Source organism: Mustelus asterias, chromosome 19, assembly GCF_964213995.1.
Source record: "Mustelus asterias chromosome 19, sMusAst1.hap1.1, whole genome shotgun sequence".
Lineage (NCBI taxonomy): Eukaryota > Metazoa > Chordata > Chondrichthyes > Carcharhiniformes > Triakidae > Mustelus > Mustelus asterias.
The window spans coordinates 46,446,504-46,471,973 of NC_135819.1; the positions used below are offsets into that span (position 1 = coordinate 46,446,504).

At 40.8% G+C, this 25,470-nt stretch overlaps 1 protein-coding gene across 3 annotated transcripts in view; it reads right to left on the bottom strand.

Moving 5' to 3' along the window:
- bltp3b (bridge-like lipid transfer protein family member 3B) overlaps positions 1-25,470 on the bottom strand; it is a 136,251-nt gene that overhangs the window by 51,221 nt on the left and 59,560 nt on the right. For 2 of the 3 annotated variants that reach the window (XM_078235479.1, XM_078235478.1), the window contains exons 4-11: positions 23,850-23,941; positions 23,358-23,547; positions 21,010-21,150; positions 20,047-20,217; positions 11,439-11,619; positions 4,350-4,433; positions 2,390-2,569; positions 1,439-1,596 (exon numbers count right to left, since the gene is read on the bottom strand). In XM_078235479.1, coding sequence (XP_078091605.1) covers positions 1,439-1,596; positions 2,390-2,569; positions 4,350-4,433; positions 11,439-11,619; positions 20,047-20,217; positions 21,010-21,150; positions 23,358-23,547; positions 23,850-23,941 — 1,197 coding nt within the window. Of the gene's footprint in view, positions 1-1,438; positions 1,597-2,389; positions 2,570-4,349; positions 4,434-11,438; positions 11,620-20,046; positions 20,218-21,009; positions 21,151-23,357; positions 23,548-23,849; positions 23,942-24,152; positions 24,251-25,470 lie in introns of those variants that run through there. The other variant, XM_078235480.1, reaches the window with a different exon arrangement.

Consider the following 25,470-nt stretch of genomic DNA (forward strand, 5'->3'; position numbering starts at 1 on the left):
AAGTGGTATCAATTAAAAATTTCAAGACTGGAATCAATGGATTTTTCTGAGATAAGAGCATTCAGGGCCATGGAGCAAAGGCTACTAAACAGAGTTGAGGCACAGATAAGTGGGTGGAGTTTGCACATTCTCCCAGTGTCTGCATGGGTTTCCTCTGGGTGCTTTGGTTTCCTCCCGCAGTCCAAAGATGTGGGGTCAGGTTAATTGGCCATGCTAAATTGTCCCTTAGTGTCAGAGGGATTAGTGGGGTAAATACAATAGGGCCTGGGTGGGATTGTGGTCGGTGCGGTTGAATGGCCTCCTTCTGCACTGTGGAACTCTACGGTAAGCCATAAAATAAATGAATGACAGAACAGTCCCAAGGGACTGAATGGCTTGTATTCCTATTTCTATGTCCTCTAATCCTAAAACATGCCACACCTTCCCCCACAGTCTTTTTCCCCCCAGGAAAGGTTCAAGCCTTTCTCCAGATCTGTGTAGCCCAATGCCGGACGTCATCTGGATCACTCTGAATCCTTTATAACATATGTATAGGCTTTCAGATATCCAAAATAATGTGCCACATTCCAGCACTAGCCGCACCATTCTAAATGTATCACTAATTTATAATCCAGTGCCATTGTATGCCTTTTTTAGCTTTTTCACATTTACTGTCACTTGTAGCTACATGCACTAATTCATAATGAAATTCACCAGCCATATTTCACCTCACCCACATTTTCTTCATGTTGAGTTAAACACAGTAAATAGTTTTTTGAGTCATTACCCAGCCATGAAGCTTGGGCAGATTTAACACTATCATTATAGATAACTGTTCAAATCATCATTCTCAAAGATAAAAAATTGCAGTGGCACCAGAACAGATCCGTGCAGAAACCACACTAATTGCAAAAGCCAAGTGCCTTCCTTTATCAACACCCTCTATCTTTTGTGGTCACGCTAATTGTCAAACCAGTTACATAATTGGATAATAAGCTTCCTTCCTCACTGCATAAGAAGCTTGTCAAATGTCTTTTGAAATTCTAAATAAGTTACAATATATTTTACGGAAATATTCTCCCTCACAAGCTTAGTTATCATTTCAAAATATTCCAGGATGTTTGTACAGTATGATGCAAGACTCATAAAACCACACGACTGCTCCTTATGATCAAAACTCCACTTAATTGGAGCAGCAGGACTGTGAGCACAAAAAAGCTTAGCAGTTGCACACCAGGAGCTTTTGATTTTTTAACGAATTAAAATGCATAAAATATAGGTTTCCTTGAGATTTATTCTAAGGGAAATCTAAAGGAATTTACTCTGTAATATCAAACATAGTTTCTCCCTTAAGCGGAATTACAATAGTATTACATTAGAATTTAATATAAGATCAGAAAAACATGTCAGAAATTATACAGGTTAAATAAATTCCAGCTCCAAAATATCTTGTCCTCACCTGATAAATATTTAAATCCTCCACTCTGAATACAAAGCAACTGGATAATAATTTTGTCTTTGATTGCTGACTAGCTGCAGGTGAAATATTAGCAGGACTGGTTCCTTTTGACAGCTGTTCTTTTCCTGTAGTTACAGGTTTATGTCTGAGTGTGGTTTCTGTATAAAATCAAAACAAGTGCATAAAAGATGTGGACCAAAAATTCTTGAAATGATGGTTACTGCTTTACGAAGTTGTGTGTGTTTCAAATACTTTGCAAACAGTGCAAGCACAGCTTATCCACAACAAGATTCCTGAAAAGTCCTTTGCCAAGCAAATTAATCTATCAGGCAATTGTTTAAATAAAGAGAGATGTGCAAATGAAGAAGTTTCAAAGTGGCTGCAATCAGAAAGTGCAATTGGTTTGGTACTTTTTCCTTTTGAAGATGGAATCTAATCAACTTGAAACATCTGACAATCCCAAAACCAGCTTTGGTTCTAATTGATTCTCTTGTGGCAATTTCCTAGCACTCTTCGATGCAAGCTAAGCCAAAGCAGGGCAATAAGAGGATGTTAAGTGCCTGGAATGAGCTGCCAGAGGAGGTGGCGAAGAAGATACAATAGCAACATTTAAGTGGCATCTTGACTGATACATGAATAGGCAGGGAATAGAGGAATACAGAGCCTATAGAAGTAAAAGGTTTTTAGATGGTGCCATGTGTCAGCGCAGGCTTGGTGGGCTGAAGAGCCTGTTCCTGTGCTGTACTGTTCTTTTTTCTTCAGTAGCAAGATTTGTGCATGCCTATTTTATCTCAAGTCTACTATGATCAGTATTGCAAGTTACAACTTTAGTCAACATTTTTCATAGTTAACTGGAAGCATCTGTATCAGCATTCAAAGATATAAGACCCCTTTCCCTCACAATATTAGAAAAAATTGCTACTTATTTTAAAGAACAAAAGGTATACCTACCTATTAATACATGCGGAGGTGATCCATGTGGAGGTGATGTAGGTTTTGATTTACTATAATCCTTCACTGCTTGTTTTAGCATGTCAACATTGGACTTGAATTCCTTCAGTAACTCTTTTGCCCACGTTGACCTAGTTTTTGTGGATTCATTATAATACATCCAGTGCTGGCAGCTGTCTCCTACACATTATTTTACAAAACAAAGCTTGTCAAGTCAGGAATTTCACTCCTATATGACATATGAAATATTCAAACACTCGTATTTTGAAAAGCACAAAGTACCATGTTCCTTTGGCAGGGTCGGGGGAGAAATGAGTCAAGAGTTATTTTCAAATTTCTCCAGGCATCTATTCCAAATATTCCCTTCTTCAAGCACTGTTCCCAATCTTTACCCAGCTCACACTGCACCAGGGCTGTTTGCAACCACAGCATCCTATGTTGAAATTCTGACCCTATATGCTTTAAATCATAAAGACTGTCCATTTCCACTTTCATACTATTGCTCCTGCCTTAACATTCATCTACCGCCAAAATCTTCACGCATGCCTTTGACAACTCCAGATTCAACTATACCAATGCTCATCTGGCTTATTTCCCATCTTCCATTTTCCCACCGCAATAAATATTATTTAAAGCTAAGATGCCCGATTCTTCTTGATGAATGGTATGCTCTGTCTGTATAGCGCACAAGAAACAATACTTTCCACTGTATGCTAATACATGTGACAATAATAAATCAAATCAAAATCAATCCCATGCCTAATCTTGCTTACACATCACCACTGTGTTCACTGACCGACATTGGCTCCAAGCCTCCCCAATGCTTCCAATTTAAAATTCTCATCTTCACATTCAAATCACCAAATGGTTTTGCTTGCCCAATCTCTGTAACCTTCTCCAGTCCTATAATCAATTGAGAATCGTGCATTCTTTCAACTCCAGCCCGTCAAATATCCCACATGTCCTTCAGTCCATCCATTATTAACCAGCGTGCCTTCAGCCATCTAGGCTCCAAGCTCTGGAATTTCATCCCTTGGGGCATTTTCACAGTAATTTTATTGCAGTTTTAACATAATTTCATTTGTGACACTAACAAATAAACTTAAATGAACTTAGTCTCTCCAGTTCCCTTTACTCCTCTAAACTCTAAAGCACTATTTAAAATCCATTTTAACTAAGCCCCGAGTCATATTGCCCATTGCTTTTTTAACTGACTGTGTTTCTGTGAAGCACCATGTAACATTTTACGATGTTAAAAGCAAAATATAAAAGTAAGTATTTGTTGTTTAACAATCATTAACAACAACACCGGCACGTTAGCACTGCTGCCTCACAGCTCCAGAGACCTGGGTTCGATTCCTGGCTTGGGTCACTGTCTGTGTGGAGTTTGCACCTTCTCCCCGTGTTTCCATGGGTTTCCCTTGGGTGCTCCTGTTTCCTCCCACACTCCAAAGATGTGCAGGTTAGGTTGATTGGCCATGCTAAATTGCCCCTTAAATGTCCTGGGATGCATAAGTTTGGGAGATTAGCGGGGTAAATATGAGGTATGAAAGGGATAGGGCCTGGGTAGGATTGTTGTCGGTGCAGACTCGATGGGCCAAATGGCCTCCTTCTGCACTATAGGGTTTCTACGACTCTATGAATCAGATAACAGGAACAATTATTAGGAAAAATGACAAAACATAACTGAAAAGATAAGCTTTTTGATTTTGAATGTGCTTTTAGAAGTCAAGAGTGGTAGTAAGGGGGGCTGAGGGAGGGAGTTCTAGAGAGCAGGGCAGAGACAGCTGAAATTGTAGATAATGGTGGAGTGGATAGAAGTTCAAAGGCGGGTAGAATATGAGAATTAAAGAACACTAAGATGTAGGGTTGGAGGTGGGTGAAGAGAGATGGTGAAATGAGGTGATGGAGAGATTTGTAATGTACATTTTGGGAATTTCATAGTATTTTAATATTATACCTGCTCTGTGATAGGGATAGTAATCCACTGTAATCTGTGTAAAAGACAACTGCATGGCTCCACCTGTGATCTGTTTTGGAAACCCTGTCAATAAATGTTAGAAAACAAAGATTACTGGAACTATATCAACAAATTCAAAATAACAATACTGGAATCATATTTTTTCCTTAAACATCATCTTCACCATCAATTAATAAGCAAGCTAACGATTCACCCATTTTCACAAAACTTGATACACTCGAGTTCAAACTTTGGAAGACAGGGTGAGCTTTACCTGCGGAGTTGTAACTTGTCCAACCAAATCTCAATAATTGAAAATAACAGATTTCTAAAAGGTTTTGGATTACATTTTGCCCAAAAAGGTATCAAACATGTTTAAAGTGATGAGAATTTGAAGTAAAGTTTGGAAATAAATAAGAAATTGACTAGGCCAGTAATTTCACTCTTATTTGGATTCAGAAACTTCAATGAGTAGAATAAGCATATATACTTCAGAATATCAAAGCATGAGAGGTGATCTCATTGAAACATATAATATTCTTGAATGGCTTGACAGGGTAGATGCTGAAAGGCTAATTTGATTAGCTGGGGAGTCAATTTCAGGATATTGGATCAGACATTTAGGACTGAGATAAAATTAAAAGGCTTCACAGTGTTGTAAATCTATGGAATTCTCTACCTCAGATATACAGGTGAGGAGTATATTCAAGACTGAAATTGATAGATCCTTGGGCATTAAAGGAAATCAAGAGTTATGGAGATAAAGGAGGAAATTTAAGCTAATGTCGAAGTTTAGCATGACCTTATTATGATGTTATATTCTTTAATGCATTGATTTGCAGACCTGACAATATACTGTGACAGTAAAGTTAGACAAGACGACAGTGTACAAAATGAGCTAAATAATATACAATTAACAGAACAGTAAATGAAATTCAATTACATACTGCACATATTGGAAGGAAAAAAATAGGTGACAAGCATAATCCATGAATCAAACTAGGTCAGATGAAATTGCACAAGAATTCTGGGGTGTTAGTAGCCTCTTCATTTAGTTGACTCAGTCACAAGAGCAGCGAATAAGTAGAATGATGAAACATATGTTAAATACCATGCCCAGTTTCAGGCACAACCATTAAACCATCAAGCTCATTTCTGCTGTCAGTTTTGAGTCGTAACATAGCTTGAGAGAATCTTGCATTCTTGAAAGAAAATAATCAAGAAAATAATCTTGGATCTGGTCCTGTGTAATGATGTGGAGATGCCGGCGTTGGACTGGGGTAATGAGACAGGTAAAATTAATGATCTTCTTGTGAGGGATCCTCTTGGAATGAGTGATCACAATATGGTTGAATTTCTAATACAAATGGAGGGTGAGAACGTAGGGTCCCAAACCAGTGTCCTCTGCTTGAACAGAGGGGAGTACAATAGGATGAGGGCAGAATTGGCTAATGTAGACTGGGAGCACAAACTAGTTGGTAGGACAGCTAAGCAACAGTGGCGGATTTTTAAGGAGATTTTTCTCAGTACTCAGCAAAAATATATTCCTGTGATGAAGAAGGAATGTAAGAAAAGGGATAACCAGCCGTGGATAACTAAGGAAATAAAGGAGAGTATTAAATTAAAAACCAATGCGTACAGAGTGGCCAAAACTAGTGGGGAATTAGAAGATTGGGAAAGCTTTAAAAAACAAAGAACTACTAAGAAAGTGATAAAGAAAGGAAAGATAGATTATGAAACTAAACTAGCACAAAATATAAAAACTGATAGTAAAAGTTTTTACAAATATCTAAAAAGGAAAAAAGTAGCTAAAGTAAGTGTTGGACCCTTAGAAGACGAGACGGGGGATTTAATAATGGGAAACGAGGAAATGGCCGAGGCCTTAAACAAGTTTTTTGTGTTGGTCTTCACGGTAGAGGACACAAATAGCTTACCGAAAATTGATGGTCGTGGGACTGTAGGGAGTGAGGTCCTTAAAACAATTACTATTACTAAAGAGGTAGTGCGTGGTAGGCTAATGGGACTAAAGGCAGACAAGTCCCTGGGCCCGGATGGAATGCATCCCAGGGTACTGAAAGAAATGGCAGAAGTAATAGCAGATGCATTGGTTGTAATTTATCAAAATTCACTGGACTCTGGGGAAGTGCCGGCTGATTGGAAAACAGCTAATGTGACGCCACTGTTTAACAAAGGAGGTAGACAAAAGGCGGGTAACTACAGGCCGGTTAGCTTAACGTCCGTAGTTGGGAAATTGCTGGAATCCATCATTAAAGAAGAAAAAGCAGGACACCTGGACAAAAATGGTTCGATCAAGCAGACGCAGCATGGATTCATGAAGGGAAAGTCGTGTTTGACGAATTTACTGGATTTTTATGAAGATGTAACGAGGGCAGTTGACAGAGGGGAACCGGTGGATGTGGTGTTTTTGGATTTCCAGAAGGCGTTCGATAAGGTGCCTCACAAAAGGTTGCTGCAGAAGATTAGGGTACATGGAGTTGGGGATAAAGTGTTAGCGTGGATTGAGGATTGGCTATCTAACAGGAAGCAGAGAGTTGGAATAAATGGGTGCTTTTCTGGTTGGCAGTTGGTGACTAGTGGCGTGCCGCAGGGATTGGTGCTGGGGCCTCAACTGTTTACCATATACATAGATGATCTGGAGGAGGGGACTGAGTGTAGGGTAACAAAGTTTGCAGATGATACAAAGATGAGTGGGAAAGCGAATTGCATGGAGGATGCGGAAAGTCTGCAGAGAGATTTGGATAGGCTAATTGAGTGGGCGAGGATCTGGCAGATGGAGTATAACGTTCACAAGTGTGAGGTTATCTACTCTGGAAGGAATAATAGTAAAATGGACTATTATTTAAATGGTGAAAAATTACAACATGCTACTGTGCATGAATCGCAAAAACTCAGTTTGCAGGTGATCAAGGCGGCAAATGGAATGTTGGCCTTTATCGCGAAGGGGGTGGAGTATAAAAGCAGGGAGGTCTTGCTGCAATTGTACAAGGTACTGGTGAGGCCACAACTAGAGTACTGTGTGCAATTTTGGTCCCCTTATTTGCGGAAGGATGTATTGGCCGAGGAGGGAGTATAGGGAAGATTCACCAGGTTGATACCGGAGATGAGGGGGTTAACTTATGAGGAGAGTTTGAGTAGATTGGGCCTGTACTCGTTGGAGTTTAGAAGGCTGAGGGGAGATCTTATAGAGACATATAAGATAATGAAGGGGCTAGATAGGGTAGAGGCAGAGAGATTCTTTCCACTTAGAAAGGAAACAAGAACTAGAGGACACAGCCTCAAAATAAGGGGGAGTCAGTTTTGGGCAGAGTTGAGGAGGAACTTCTTCTCTCAGAGGGTAGCGAATCTCTGGAATTCTCTGCCCATTGAAGCAGTGGAGGTTACCTCGTTAAATATGTTTAAGTCACAGGTAGATAGATTTTTGATCAATAAGGGAACTAAGGGTTATGGTGAGCGGGCGGGTAAGTGAAACTAAACCACTATCAGATCAGCCATGATCTTATTGAATGGCGGGGCAGGCTCGAGGGGCTAGATGGCCTACTCCTGCCCCTATTTCTTATGTTCTTATGTAAGAATGAATCACAAAAAACATTTAATGGTATTGAGCAAGTATAGTGAAGATACGGGCGGCACGGTAGCACAGTGGTTAGCACTGCTGCTTCACAGCTCCAGGGTCCCAGGTTCGATTCCCGGCTCGGGTCACTGTCTGTGTGGAGTTTGCACATTCTCCTCGTGTCTGCATGGGTTTCCTCCGGGTGCTCCGGTTTCCTCCCACAGTCCAAAGATGTGCGGGTTAGGTTGATTGGCCAGGTTAAAAAAAAAAAATTGCCCCTTAGAGTCCTGGGATGCGTAGATTAGTGGGTAAATATGTGGGGATAGGGCCTGGGTGGGATTGTGGTCGGTGCAGACTCGATGGGCCGAATGGCCTCCTTCTGCACTGTAGGGTTTCTATGATTTCTATGATATGTCCATAATATTATCTAGTGGAATTGATCAAAGACAAATTTCACAGTTTAAATGTCAGGTGGGAGTTCTTCATTTGATGCAACTTGGATAAAATCACTGGGGCCAAAACCTTGCAATTACATTTTTGCACCAAGGAGTTAATTCAAGGGCAGTTGGATGCTTGGGGCAGCGAGGAAAAATATGGGCTGGAATATTCTGGCCATTCACACTGGTGGGATCTTCCAGTCCGCTGACAGCGCATCCCTGCTGCAGGTTTCCCAGCAACAAGAGGAGTATTCAATGGGAAACCTCATTGACAACAGCAATGAGATCATGCTACCTTGAAACATGCGGTGGGTTGCGCAGTAAATCCCATTTATGGTCTTTTGCAGGTGGGTGAGCGCCCCTACCTCTGGCCCAGAAGTTTCAGGTTCAAGTCCTACTTCAGGGCTTGATGGCCATGCATAACATGACTAAACAAATTGATTATTAGCCTGTAAATACTTCTGAAATGCCTGATGGCAGATGGTCAAAAGTGGCAAAGTTTCTTGATCTGCCATTTTGCAGAAGGCAACATGCAAATCGCTGCTGTGGTACTTTGCCAAGCATAATCATGGACAAATCCATTGGAAGTCCATGGTCCCCATTAATCTCTAAAGGCATGGTACCTGAAGGAAGAGGAGGATGCACGTGGATGAGCTACAATTGCTCAAATGATGTATCAATATTCATTGATGTAATTGACAAGATACCATCCTCATTAGAACATGCAAAATATCTGTGGTGATAAACACTGCAGATTCGTGAACAAGTGGCATCCTGCAACACGCACCCATCTGTGAATGCCCAGCAAGTATTCATTAAGTAATTAGACAGGTTGTGAAATTCAGCATTTAATTTGGCATTTAATAATTGCTGAGTTGATATAAATTTTATTTTTATTTACATTTACACTGAGGATGTGCAATCAATAAGCCAAAAAGTTATACACCTACCATTATCCTCATTTGTATTTATCTTACAATCTGCAACTTGGAAGACACACAATTTGCAAAACAAAATGTGTTCTCTGACTGCAAGGATCGAGTACATCATTCCATATTCTCTCTTTTTATATATGTGTCTATTAATATCTCATTGATCTACTTGTTATTTTGTAGCCAAATCTGTCCTTTTTTGAACTGCTCAGTGCATTCAGGCATGTCTCTCATTTCACCATCAGGAGTATCTCCACGATATGCTCGGACAGAGCCAGCACCAAGTACAGTACGTATAACGCTTTGTCTGGACAGGCTCAGAACATTCCGCACCACTGACATCTTCCACCTTCTTCAAGGTAACAGACGTTATTTTGGATTTACGGGAAAGTATCCCTGGCGAGAGGGCAAGGAAAGCTTCACATTTGCCTTTGCAATGTTTTAGCCAGTTGCTGAGGAGGAGAGCTGTTGTGTTCGGCTCTTGTTACGGCGAGCGGGGCGGAAGTCGGTTCAAGACAAATAAGTGAATGTGGCTTTTACTAAACTGCACAAAGGCAAAATTTGTATTAACTTTACCAAACTAGTTCTATGTTTGAGTTTCATAACTCTTATTTGCGCTCTATGACATTGCAAAATTAAAGTTTTACAAATTTCAATTAATAAATCTGGCAAAATTTTATGATGAGACTATTTGGTGCATTTCATATTTAAGGTGGTGTTGCTTTTTGATACAAAAGATGGTTGGTCTGGTAAACATGCAGCAGATGCTGAGAATGCAGGCTAATAACTGGTTTTAGTTAAGGAATGTGTAACTTTGCAGAGTTAATGTACCTTTTGTTTATTTAATTCCCCCTGAGGTTTCAGAATAGAGTTTTGATTAGGTTGATTGACAGGGACAGAGTCATGTGTTTAATGGGAGGAGCTAAACTTGCAAGAAAGGAAGCTTTCCGTTCTGGACTGCCAGAAAAAAAAAGGTGCTGCTCTCTCCAGAGGTGTTCTGAAAGCTCTAGGACTGTTAACCCAAGTCAAGCAAGTACGCCTGTGTTTTTTTAACTAATTTTAAAGAGGGTGTTTAACTCTATAAGAGGAATATTACTTGAATTGGAACTCATAACGATAGGTTAGGAGTTAAGAATTGTATTTTGTCATGTTTAAGCATTGTTCAAATGTTAAGCTAATTAGTTTGTTATGGTTAAATTGTGCTGTTAAATAAAAGCTGTTTTAATAAGAAAACCCTAGTTTGTCAGTAGAATTGAGCCTGGAGTGAAACATCATATCCTCACATTAATGCCAAAATAGCAAATTGTTGGGGTCTAATCTGATTTTATAATATACCTGTTTCGGTTTCTAACTTGGTATCCTAACATCATGTGCAAAAAGGTCTGAGAATTGCACATGATAGGACTCTTAAATCGGCCTCGCAGGTGGAGGATGCGGTCAAGAAGGCGTACGGCGTACTAGCCTTCATTAATCGAGGGATTGAGTTTAGGAGTCGGGAGATAATGCTGCAGCTTTATAGGACCCTGGTTAGACCCCACTTGGAGTACTGCGCGCAGTTCTGGTCACCTCATTACAGGAAAGATGTTGAAGCCATTGAAAGGGTGCAGAGGAGATTTACAAGGATGTTGCCTGGATTGGGGGGCATGCCTTATGAGGATAGGTTGAGGGAGCTTGGTCTCTTCTCCCTGGAGAGACGAAGGATGAGAGGTGACCTGATAGAGGTTTACAAGATGTTGAGAGGTCTGGATAGGGTAGACTCTCAGAGGCGATTTCCAAGGGCTGAAATGGTTGCTACGAGAGGACACAGGTTTAAGGTGCTGGGGGGTAGGTACAGAGGAGATGTCAGGGGTAAGTTTTTCACTCAGAGGGTGGTGGGTGAGTGGAATCGGCTGACGTCGGTGGTGGTGGAGGCAAACTCGTTGGGGTCTTTTAAGAGACTTCTGGATGAGTACATGGGATTTAATGGGATTGAGGGCTATAGATAGGCCTAGAGGTAGGGATATGATCAGCGCAACTTGTGGGCCGAAGGGCCTGTTTGTGCTGTGGCTTTCTATGTTCTATGTTCTATGCACGTAAACATTGAACAGAATTCCAAGTTTCATTCTAATCATTACAGTTCTTGGGTTCATAAAGGCAGTGCACTCTGTACCTCTCTCCTTCACATGAATGTCGTCACAGACGTGCAGATCCAAATGAGAAATTATTAAATGGTGAGACGTTTCCTTTACATCAAAAGCATTGAAGAGTTTGGCAAGGGCATCGTTCTGATCAGCTGCAGCTGTAGCTTGTGGTGTTCTAACCTGCTGTGAAATGGGAACCGGAGTTGCACTCTGTAATGGAGAATATATCAATGTTATGTCAATTCTATCAATATAAATTTAGGTGAACAATAAATATTTAGAATATTTTGCCATCAGCGAATAATTTAAAACAAATCAAAAAATAGTCCATGTTAATTTCATAGATGGTTTAGAGATGTCAATTTATTAAACTGCCTGTTGCAATTGTGGCCTCTTTCTGCACTGTAGGAATTCAATGATCCAGTTTGAACTTCAAATGCCAAACTTCATCCCATGAAGACAATTTATTTCCACCTTTACAGCATTGATCATGTCCATTTTGCTCTAGTGCCTCTGCTATAGGATGCTACATTCATGCTTCTGGCATTTTATAATTCAGCTTCACCAAGATATTCCTCTTTCAATCTTGGTAAAATTCAACTCATCCTAAAATCAGCTACCATATCATGTCCTATACAAAGTTTCAATCACCCATCATTCCATTCTTTACCTACAAAGGCTACCTGACTTGAACGCATTCAATTTAAAATCCTTGCTCTTGTTTTCAAATCTCTCCTCAGTCTCAAAGTGCCCTTTCTCCTCAGCCTCAACCTACCCCATTATTGCAAACTTCTCCAAGTTTTATATCCACTCTACACCCTTGACACCAATAACTCTGGCTTTTTTTCCTTTGTCCCTTCCCTTCATCACTTTCTTCAGCCATTTCCACTCTGCTCTAACTACTGCCATGAACATCTCTTCTAAAGTCTTCAGCCACCCTTCCCAATCTCTGTGCACAGCTCATCATCTATTCCTTGCTTTATCTTGTTATCCTTTCTCACCCACTCTGAGACTTTCAATATTAAAGATGCCAGTTATAATAACTTTTCCAGCACCAAAAAAAAGTTGAGCACAATTGCAATTTTGCAACAGTTCTATGTGAATTGCAATCTTCCCTAACTAAATATAAATTAGGCATGCAGTGAGTAATGGAGCTAACATATTCAATGGTGGAAGTTACACTGCTCCCACCATTTTTCTGGAATTTACCATCATCTCAACATATATCCCATGCATTTGTTATTTTTGTTTAAATGGTAGATTTTCCTTCAATGCTCTATTACAATAATATTTATAATATCATAAATAACCCCAAGTAATTGCACAATCTTTTAGCTGATGTGCTTTTAGTATAAATATATTGCAAAAAGGTTAATTCTCTCGGTGCCCCGCACAAAACAGCAGGCAATTCAGAATATTTTGGAAATAAACTGAATATGCTTTCACATGACCACTTTTCTGGTTGAGGCACTGAATGCATAAAACAGAAAGACCAGAAACATCCTAAAGTTGATGCCAAGCTGCATTACATTATCTCAGCCAGAGCTGCAGTTGAGGTGTTACAATTGGCCTCAGCACCCCTTGGTTAAGGAGGGCAAAAATCGGGCAAGGATTCTGCGCCCAATCGCTATCTCGCAACCAATGTCAGAATTGCTCAAGTGTGAATGCTGAGTAAGGATTGGGATAAGGCTGCATTGTGAGATTCCCAGAGTCAAGTAAACTGCCTGGTGCCCATAGAACCAGAGCCCAGTAAACATCCACACCAAAAGAAGGCGGCTAGTGAAAAAAATGAATAATAGTAACTGAATAGAACTGTTGAAGTCATCGTAAATGCACAACTATGCATTGTGTATATCTCATCAGTAGAGGGCATTATTTTATAACTTTATCCAACAGAAAACACTTAAAATACATAACTTTCTGGGGTACAACCAAGTGAGTTGAACACTTAATGAGCTTTAAATTACAAACCATAGGAAAACAACATCAGACTCTGGATTATAACTGTAATAAGCACCAGGTCTCCATACCTAGTTATTAATTATGAAATAGGACTATTAAACATCATATGCGAGCATTTCATTCCAACCTCCTTCAGACAACTGTCAGTTGCACCGTGCTGAGAAACAAACTGAAGGGAAACACTATCTACAATCTACTATCATTTGGCTGATTAACTCAATCCCAAAAACAGTTAAAGGCACTGATTTTATTTTGGGCTCAGTCCAAATATAAACAAATGAGGATTCCTCTCCTTTGAGATGATTGGAAGTTCTCAAAGGATTCACTGCTTTGCCACACGCCTGGGATTGTGCAATTCTAGAAGTGATGAACACAAGTAGGAATAGGCCATACAAGCCACCAAGTTTGCTCCACCATTCAGTATGATCATGGCTGATCTTGGGTTTCAACTCCACCTTCATGCCCATTCCCCACATCCCTTGATACCCTGAGATATCAAATGTCTGTCTATTCCAGCCTTAAATATGAGAGATCACACAACCAGGTTATAGTCCTACAGGTTTATTTGAAATCACAAGCTTTCAGAGTGCTGTTCCTTCATCAGGTGGAGTCACCTGGTGAAGGAGCAGTGCTCCAAAAGCTTGTGATTTCAAGTAAACCTGTTGGACTATAACCTGGTGTAATGTGACCTTTCACCTTGTCCACCCTAGTCTAACACTGGCATCTCCATATCAAAGCCTTAAATGTATTCAACAATGAGATTCGTTCTCAGTATAGCTCAGCCATTAATATTTACATATAAATGATTCAGCTTGAGCATATGTCATGGTGCTGCAAAGTTTTTGAGATTTAAATCTATAAAAAAATTTTTTAAAGCAAACAATAAGCACAAGTGGCCATTATGAAGTGGTATTATGAAGACATAATAAAGCACATACACTTATGTTTTCACTGCTACTTTTGGCATGGTACCAATTTACATATTGTTATGATCCTAGTTGCTATCAATACTGGATAAGTCAGATTGCAGAGGAAAACCTGGCTTGACACATCCAAAATTTAAGAAATCTTGGGAGGCAAGTAATTGAACAAATTCACAAGAGTCTACTGATGAACTTTTGATAAAAAGAAATATTTATTAAAGCAAGTGAACAACATTACACCCAACAAAAATAATGGGAAAGATCTCAATATAAACACACAAAGACAATTCAAATTCCCACTATTCCTTTACCCCAGTAATATCTTCACAGACACACAAACCAGTGAAGGGTTACCATTAGTTTGATACAAAGGCTTCTTGCTTGGGATTGGCACGGTTGCACTGATTTTTTTCTAGCACATTCCTCAGCATTCACTTTGCTAGGAGAGAGAAGGAGAGAGCGAGCGAGGGAGAATGAGAAAGATCTTGCAAATCTGCTCCTTGCAGATCCAAGCAGAAACTAAACCTGTTCTTCCCTGTTGGCTTAACTCTTCCCATTAGCACATGACTCTTTTTTTCTTGTCAATCAACCTAATCAATCTCTTCTCTGAAACCCCAGGGGAGAAACCAAAAATACTTGGACAGAAATGGATTAGCTCAGATTAAAACAAACACCCCAGTATCTAGGATCAATTATTCTTCTACATTCTCAACATGTGGACTGCGTGGAGCAGACAGATCAGCACCATTTGAACAGAGCTGGCTCTTAACATATGGTTAAAAGAACCATGATACAAATACATTTCTTAAAAGGCACAGTATTGTCACAGTTTCTCATCCACTTATATCTCTCCTTGAGACACCCAAAAACTCCACTCAAAACTCAATGTTTCTTCAACTGCAGAGCAAACAAAGGAGTCCCCCAAACTCAGTTTTCCAGTATCACCTCCATTAAATTGATCATTTTACTGAGGCCTATAACATTATCCAGTTAACCACTGTTCCACTAGCTTTGCAGTTTCTGAGAGCTTAAAATCCCTATCATCTTTTGAGGTTTTTTTAGTGCACGGGAGGTTTAAAAGGCAGTCCCCACTATCTAACAGGCAGCGTTGGGAGCGGGCAGCAGAGTGAGAGGGAGCTGAGTGAGAACTGAGGGACTTTGGCTCATCGGGCTTAGGCAGAAAGGGCGAGCAGGGGTGAATTTCTTATTTTTTTTATTTATTTCTAATTTACTTTTCTCTGTGTACCTTGGAAGAAAGGGTGAAATATGAGTGTTAAGCCAGTGTGGTGCTCGCAGTGCAGTATGTGGGAGGTCCTGGAGGCACCTGGCCTCCCGGACATCCACATCTGTGAGGGGTGTGTCGAGCTGCGGTTCCTGAGGGCCCGTGTTAGGGAGCTGGAACTGCAGCTTGACGATCTTAGGCAGGTGAGGGAGAATGAGGAGGTGATAGACAAGAGCTATCATCAGGTGGTCACACCAGGGCCACGGGAGGAGGCCAAGTGGGTGACAGCCAGGAAGGGTAAAACACGGGTGATTGAGAGCACCCCGGTGGAAGTGCCCCTACATAACAAGTACTCCTGTCTGAGTACTGTTGGGGGGGGACAGCCCATCTGGGGGAAGCAGCAGTGGCCGTGTCTCCGGGGTGGAGTCCGGCCCTGTAACTCAGAGGGCTAAGGAAAGGAGGAGGAAGGCGGTATTAATCAGGGACTCGACAGTCAGGGGGACGGACAGGCGATTTTGCGGAGGCAGGCAGGAGTCTCGCATGGTGGTCTGCCTCCCTGGGGCTGGGATCCAGGATGTCGCTGGGCAAGTCCCAGAAATCCTGAGGTGGGAGGGAGAGGAGCCGGAGGTAGCGGTACATATTGGTACCGCTGATGTGGGTAAGAAGGGGGAAGGGAACATGAAAAAAGAGTATAGGGAATTAGGGAGACAGCTGAGAAGGAGGAAAGCAAAGGTAGTAATCTCGGGATTGCTGCCTGTGCCACGGGAAGGTGAGGAAAGGAATGGAGTGAGGTGGAGGATGAATGTGTGGCTGAGGGAATGGTGCATGGGGCAGGGTTTCAGGTTCCTGGACCATTGGGACCTCTTTAGGGGCAGGTGTGACCTGTATACTAAAAACGGGTGGCACTTGAATCCCAGGGGGACCAATATCCTGGCAGGAAGGTTGGCTAAGGCTACTGGGGAGAGTTTAAACTAGATAGGTTGGGGGGAGGGGATCAAAGCGACGTGACTGAGAGTGAGGAAGGTAGCTCGCAAACAGAGAAGGGTTATAGGCAGTGCAAGAGGGCAGGTGGACTGGGAACAGAGAAGGGGAGAGGTCAGACCATAGGATTGAGAGGTGTCTACTCTAATGCCAGGAGTATAGTGAATAAACAACTAGCTAAAGGAGGAGAGGGCTTGGGAGATGTTAGTAGTTCTTCAACAAACCGGGTCCAGATAAAGGCTGGCGTAAAGACACTTTGCCTGAATGCACGAAGCATTCGAAACAAAGTAAATGAGTTGATGGCACAAATCCATACAAATGAATATGATCTAGTGTCCATCACAGAAACGTGGTTGCAGGGTGACCGGGACTGGGAACTGAATATACAGGGTTATCAGGCATTTAGGAAGGATAGACAGGTTGAAAAAGGAGGTGGGGTAGCTTTGTTAATAAAGGATAATATCAGGACGGTAGTGAGAGACGACATAGGCTGTAAGGAGCAAAACGTGGAATCGTTGTGGGTGGAGAGAAGGAATAGTAGAGGGAGAAAGACACTGGTAGGTGTGGTCTATAGGCCCCCAAATAATAACTTAGAGGTGGGGAGGGCTATAAACAAGCAAATAATGGCTGCGTGCAAAAGTGGAACGGCAATAATCATGGGGGATTTTAACCTACATATTGATTGGTCGACTCAAATTGGACGTGGAGGGCTTGAGGAAGAGTTCTTGGAATGCTGTCGGGATTGTTTCATTGAACAGTATGTTACAGAACCTACGAGAGAGCGAGCTATCTTGGATCTGGTTCTGTACAATGAGACAGGTAGGATTAAGGATCTTCTTGTGAAGGATCCTCTTGGGATGAGTGATCATAATATGGTGGAATTTCTGATACAGATGGAGGGTGAGAAAGTAGAGTCCCAAACCAGTGTCCTCTGCTTGAACAGAGGGGAGTACGATAGGATGAGGGTGGAATTGGCTAATGTAGACTGGGCGAGCAGACTGGTAGGTAGGACAGCTGAGGAACAGTGGAGGATTTTTAAGGAGATTTTTTTAAGTACTCAGCAAAAATATATTCCGGTGATAAAGAAGGACTGTAAGAAAAAGGATAACCGGATGTGGATAACGAAGGAAATAAAGGAGAGTATTAAAATAAAATCAGATGCGTACAGAGTGGCCAAAGATAGTGGAGAATTAGTGGATTGGGAAAGCTTTAAAGAAAAACAAAGGACGACTCAGAAAGAGATTAAGAAAGGAAAGATAGATTATGAAACTAAACTAGCTCAAAATATAAAAAATGATAGTAAAAGTTTTTACAAGTATATAAAAAGGAATAGAGTGGCTAGAGTGAATGTTGGACCCTTGGAAGATGAGAGGGGGGATTTAATAGTGGAAAACGAGGAAATGGCTGAGACTTTAAATAAGTTCTTTGTGTCGGTCTTCACGGTGGAAGACACAAATAGTTTGCCGAATATTAGAGATCGAGAGTTGGTGGGAGGGGAGGTCCTTAATACAATTACTGTTACTAAGGAGGTGGTGCTTGGTAGACTAATAGGACTGAAGGTAGACAAGTCCCCGGGCCCGGATGGAATGCATCCCAGGGTACTGAAAGAAATGGCTGAGGTAATAGCAGATGCGTTAGTAGTAATTTATCAAAATTCGCTGGACTCTGGGGTAGTGCCGGCTGACTGGAAAACAGCTACTGTTACACCGCTGTTTAAAAAAGGAAGTAGACAAAAGGCGGGTAACTACAGGCCGGTTAGCTTAACGTCCGTAGTTGGGAAGATGCTAGAGTCCATTATTAAAGAGGAAATAACAGAGCACCTGAACAAGAATGGTTCGATCAAGCAGACGCAGCATGGATTCATGAAGGGAAAGTCGTGTTTGATGAATCTACTGGACTTTTATGAAGATGTCACTAGTGCGGTTGACAGAGGGGAACCGGTGGATGTGGTGTTTTTAGATTTCCAGAAGGCGTTCGATAAGGTGCCTCACAAAAGGTTGCTGCAGAAGATTGGAGTACACGGAGTTAGGGGTAAGGTGTTGGCGTGGATTGGGGATTGGCTATCTAACAGGAAGCAGAGAGTTGGGATAAATGGGTGCTTTTCTGGTTGGCAGTTGGTGACCAGTGGCGTGCCGCAGGGATCGGTGCTGGGGCCTCAATTGTTTACCATTTACATAGATGATCTGGAGGAGGGGACTGAATCTAGGGTATTCAAGTTTGCTGATGACACGAAGGTGAGTGGGAATGCGAATTGCGTGGAGGACGCGGAAAGTCTGCAGAGAGATTTGGATAGGCTGAGCGAGTGGGCGAGGATCTGGCAGATGGAATATAACGTTAGCAAATGTGAGGTTATCCACTTTGGAAGAAATAATAGTAAATTGGAATATTATTTAAATGGAGAAAAATTACATCGTGCGACTGTGCAGAGAGACCTGGGGGTCCTTGTGCACGAATCGCAAAAACTCAGTCTGCAGGTGCAGCAGGTGATCAAGGCGGCGAATGGAATGTTGGCCTTTATCGCGAGGGGGATAGAATATAAAAGCAGGGAGGTCTTGCTGCAACTGTACAAGGCACTGGTGAGGCCGCAACTGGAGTACTGTGTGCAGTTTTGGTCCCCTTATTTGCGAAAGGATATATTGGCCTTGGAGGGAGTGCAGAGAAGGTTCACCAGGTTGATACCGGAGATGAGGGGTGTAGCTTATGAGGAGAGATTAAACAGATTGGGTCTGTACTCGTTGGAGTTTAGAAGGATGAGGGGTGATCTTATAGAGACATATAAGATAATGAAGGGGCTGGATAGGGTAGAGGTGGAGAGATTCTTTCCACTTAGAAGGGAAACCAGAACTAGAGGGCACAGCCTCAAAATAAGGGGGGGGCGGTTCAGAACAGAGTTGAGGGGGAACAACTTCTCTCAGAGGGTAGTGAATCTCTAGAATTCTCTGCCCATTGAAGTGGTGGAGGCTTCCTCGTTGAATATGTTTAAATCACGGGTAGATCGTTTTCTGATCGATAAGGGAATTAGGGGATATGGGGAGCAGGCGGGTAAGTGGAACTGATTCGCTTCAGATCAGCCATGATCTTGTTGAATGGCGGGGCAGGCTCGAAGGGCCAGATGGCCTACTCCTGCTCCTATTTCTTATGTTCTTATGTTCTCTCTGAGACACATGCTGAACACTCCATCTCTCAATACCCGTCTTTGCTGTCCATATTCCTGGATCACTGTCAATAGGCAACAGTGAAGCTTGTCTACTTTTTTTCCCCCAGAATCACTGAACTTTCCACCCATTTTAACCTATTTCTAACTTCAGCGATTGTAAGACCTCATTAAAAAGGTACATATACAAACATTGCCATAAGACCTGAAACTGTTACCCGGACTCCCGGGCACCAAGGTGCATAAACAAAACTTAAATGAAACTGAAATCCTTTTTACCTTTTTTAACAGAGAAATATATATAAATTCAATTTAAAATTATACATTGATTATTCCGATTTGCATTTGCCATTCACAAAATAAAACTCAAAAATAGAGGAATAGTAAATACAGACCTGGGTGGGTTCAGAAGCCATACTCTTCCTTTGCTGTGCAGATTTTTCTATGGCCTCACTCAAAGATTTAGAATACTGTGCCATTGCCTTCAACTGGGAGTCAGTCAAAACCCACAACAAATCATCCAATATAAGTACCAACTTTGATGCCACCACGTTACAATCCTTTAACTGTCCAAGTAAGAGGAAATAAGAAAAAAAACTATTTTTAATCTTATCTGAGACTCAATACATCCAGTTGCACTTGCCAAACTTATTCTGCTGTAAAGTCTGCCAAGCATTCATTGGGTACTTTTGCATTAAAAAGACACAATGATGGCAAGCATGACAATGGGTACATCTTCAACATTGGTTATATACTTAAAGGATACCAAAGGGAGAAGAATATCACAGTAAAACACCAGTCATGATGATGGAATATCCAATATGACATTAAAAAGGTTAACTAGTCTAATTGCTTTTTGGAATTTTCCAATCAAACCTTAGCACTGCAGGTAGTATCACCAAGGCAGTAGCGCAGTGATATTGTTACTGAACTAGTAATCCAGAGACCCAGGGTAATGCTCTGGGCACCAGGTTCGAATCCCACTATGGCAGATAGTGAAACCTGAATTCAATAAAAATCTGGAATTAAAAGTCTAACGATGAAAGTCTAATGTTGATTAATACTGTAAGTCTTCTGGCTGCAAGTCAAACATTTCATCATTTTGGCAAGCCAAACAACTTTTTTTTGTGGTCTTTTTACATGTTATGATCTTCTCAAACAAATATTGCAAAAGACAACAAACATATCAAGAAAAATTGAGCCAGTTTTATTCACTTTGCCTATCGATCTTAATCAATAACTTTGCACTTCAGCCACTCTAGCCTTTAATCCATTTTGGTGTTGCATGCGTACAACATTGCATCGTCATGATACGGCCTTATTTTTCCCCCCCTCAAAAAGAAAATTCAATGTTGTACCCTTCGCTTCAAGCTGACTTTCATTCTGGACTGGTTAGTGATGAGCCGCACTGGTGCACTCAGGATATCATGTTCCTCACTCTGGATAGCATCTGCCTCTATTCGGATCATCTGCCAGGTAATCTCCTTAAATGTCAGGACCTGGGCATACAAGAAACAAATGAGTTGCCAATCAGCAGCAGCAAACATCAACTAAGTCAAACCAAGGAATACAACTGGGAATTACGGCGTTAAACTAAAATACTACAAGCCTTTTTAAAAAAAATTACAGTACCATCAGACCTTATATCTGGTCTAAGAAACTCGGAATGGCACATAAACATTAATAAGCATTTTGGTACAAGTGGTTTTCTGACACAACACTAAAAATGCCACAGAGGTCAAGATTATAGGTTATTTGTCTCTTGGGAAAGAGCAGAAAAAACAGAAAATAAGCCCAGCGCTGCCTGGCACATCTATTTGCAGTGAATTGTAGTGCACTACCATTCATAAAATCATAGTTGATCTAACTGTAGTCTCAACTTCCTGTTTGCCCTTGGCAGAGAAGGCTCAAAGGACCAAATGGCTTAGTCCTGCTCTGATGTTCCTACGTGTAGATCCAGGCAGTGAGTTCTTGCATATAATTTGATCACTAGACATCCATTTCCTCAATAGATAGGGGATATTGAGAGGGGTGAAGGAAATGAGAAACCTGGAATACATGTCCACGGGTCCCTGAAGTGGTAAAAAATTGCATGCTTTCCTTTATTGGATGAAGTATTGCCTACAAAAACAGGGATGTAATGCTGGAGCTGTACAAAATGCTGGTTAGGTCACAGCTGGAACTGTGTAGAGTTCTGGTCACCACATTACAGGATTGCAAAAATTGCTCTGGAGAGAGTGTAGAGGAGATTTACAAGAATGCCAGGACTTGAAAATTGCAGCTATAAGGAAAGATTGGACTGGCTGGATTGTTTTCCCTAGAGCGATGGAAGCTGAGGGGTGGCCTAAATGAGGTATACAAAATTGTGAAGGACCTTGTTAGGGTAGACAAGGGAGACCTATTCCCCCCTAGTTGAAGGGACAGTTACCATGGGGTACAGATTTAAAGTGATTGGTAGAAGGGTTAGAGGGGACATAAGGAAAAACCTCATCAACCAGAGATTGGTGGGTGTCTGGAATTCACTGCCTAAATTGATGAGTTGAGGCTGAAACACTTAACTCATTTTAAAAGAACCTGGATCTGCCCATGTAGTGCTGAAACCTGCAAGGCTATGAACCAGATGCTGGAAAGTGGGATTAAGCGGCTATTTTATTTTCTCTTTTTTGGCCAGCACAGCCACGATGGCTAAATGGCCTCTTTCTACAGCATAACCTTTCTATGGTTCAATCCTTGTATCACTCACTGCTCACACAGGCACTTTTTTCCAGCTCTTATTAGGAATCGGAATGGAAACCCAATAGAGAGGCTGAGATTTTAATTATATTTCCAAATAGATATTCATAACACTTTACTTCCTTGTTTATCAAAAATCTATCTAAATTAGCCAAAAATAAATTCATTGACCCAGCCTACACTGCTTTCTGGGGAAGAGATTTCCAGATAAATGACACTCCTCGATTTCTCCTCATCTCCGTCTTAAAAGGGAACCTTTCATTTTTAAAGCATGTTCCCTAGTTCTAGTCTTACCCACAAGAAGAAACATGCTCCCAGTATCCACCCTATCAAGTCCCCTCAGGATCTTCTATGTTTCAATAAGGTCACCACTGATTGTTCTAAACTCCAATGGGTACAGACCAGATCTGTTTAACCTTTCTTCATAAGAGTAGCCCTTTATCCCAGGAATGAGTCGCATGAACCTTTGTTGAACTGCTTCTAACCCAACTCTATCCTTTTACAAACAAGGAGACCAAACTGTACACAGTATTCCAAGTTTTGGTCTCCTTTTGTGAAAAATACAATTACACATGAAGAATAGTCATTTTTAACATCCATGTGATGTACTTCAGTATGAATCATGCAAACATCAAAACAACATTTAAACTAGCCTTTTAAGTTATGGATCAGTGTTTTAAATGTGGGGGAAGTCGTTGCCAAATTTGAGTTTTTGGATGAGGGCAATGCTGTTGATATGTTGGGTGTGACCTGGGTGTGTGCGTACACAAATCACTGAAGGTTCCAGGACAAATTGAGTGAATAGGTAATAAAGCATATGGCATCCTGGGCTTTAAAAATGGGCATATAGTACAAAAGCAAGAAAGTTATGTTAAACATGTACAAAACACTGTAGCCAAGTAAAAGCAAATTTCAGATACATAATGAAATATGGAATGAAGCAGCAAAGGGCAATAATCCAAAAGATATTTACCTCCCCACGTTGAGGATCTTGTATTCGGGTAAATCGCAAATCACTTTGCTTCCAGCTTGTATTTACACTGTGTATTTGTAGCTGGGACAATTCAAAAGATGCATTGAAAGCTTTTGCTTTGATTTTGATAATGATGGAATTCACAGAAAGAGAGATTCCTTCTACAACTTTTTCAGCAAAGCCATACTCACTATGAGAAGAACAAGATTAACAAGTCATTAACTGAATAAATATACTCACAGCATATGGAACACTTCAATTGTAAGTAAACAACCATGTCCTCACTTTTTGAAAGCATTGAAACACATTATAATCATCAATTTAACACAAATGAAATTATTCGCCATGTTCTTTTGCACCAAATTTTAATTTTAAATATAAATCTGATACTGCAAAAATTTCCAAATAAAACCAAAATAAATATACTTCATTATTGCTGAATTTCTACAGCAATTTTCCTGAACGATTTAGGGTTTTGTCCTCATGACTCACCTTTGACCCGAAGCTGTCGCAATAGGAGATGGTCCATTAGGAGGCCGAGGTTCCTCACAAGTTCTCATCTCCATTTCTACCTTATCCAGATACTAGATGAAGAGAACAGAAAGAAAAAATCACAAGCTCCAGACTAAAGACATTGGATATGCAGATCAGTTGTTACGACATCTCATGCTATCAAAGTCAATTTCAAAATGAATCGGTTTTAGAAATGTTTCTCCTCTTGCACCCCTGCTCTGGAAATTATCTTTCATAATGGATTACAGTTCCCCAGTGAACTGTAGCAATCTGGAAACTCACCCATTCTTCCACTCAGTGGTCATTCTTCCTGGGTGATCCTTAATACAAGCATCAGTAGGCTCCTCAGTCAAGAGGCATCAGATTCAATGTCTTCTCCATATACATATCTCAAGCAATGGTCAGTGAGTAGCAATTGCAATCAGGAACTTCCAAATGATTTTTCTGCTTCTCAAAGCCCAGGGATACAGAGGTCAAAAATATTTGTCTCTGCAGCACCAAATGAGATTGGGTAAACTTCAAGTCTATATGATTCAGTGTGTTCTTGGGCAGAGGAAGAGATATTTAATATGTCAATTATGCTGATATACCATAACACCTTAAAATCCATTTCTACTTGGATGTACTTATTACTGAACCAAAAAATAATGAAATGATTGAATAGAGAGCAATGAAGAAAGAAAATAATCCGAACTATAACATTGGAATACACATAATCCAAGGAATGGAAAGACTGAAGAATCATAGAAGCTGACAAAACACAGGCTCCATCATGCCCATGTTGGTTACTTGAAAGAGCTACATCAATCTGCCCCACTCCACCAACCCTTTTCCCCATAAATACAGCAATTTCTTCCCTTTTCAAGCATGTATCTAGTGTCCTGGGTTATGGCTTCACAACTCAGATTTCTATATCTCCATCTGACATTTACTCAGATTGATCTCTAATCATGCCAGGACAAGACTGCAATACCTTAGATTCAGGATAAATCAGTTCCGGACCATATTTGTGCCCTTAACAGGAGTTTGATATATGGACAAGGACATGCACTCATGGTGGGAATTACTAACTGATTTTAATAAAATGGAATAGTTCTAATACATATTTTAATCATAGTTAGATCTATTTTTCTTTTACGGTTTTAATTTATTTACTTGTAATTTAACATGGGGGCAATATACCCAAAATGAATTTCCATATGGACAATGAAATGAGATTGACTGTCAATGTTCACCTATGTTTATTCTGTACTTCCTATTTCACTTACGGTGACTGAATCCTCCATTGATATCTTTTGTATTTTAAAAGAGTTTTCTTATGGGAAGAGCACAGACAGAGTCAACTTTCAAAGTAAGCATTGCAAACCCACGCCATTGGAGGAAGCTCACAAAGAAGCTTTGCTCGTCACTTAGGAGAGCAGTTTAGTGTCAATCACTGTGGGACTCCAGTCACATGTAGATCAGAATGAATAAGGACAGGACATTTCCTTCCCTAAAAGACATGGTGAACTGGTTGGGTTTTTATGACAATCTGACTGTTTCTCATGGTCAGTTACTAAAACCACATTTTATTTCAAGATTTTGCTTGAATAAACTGAAT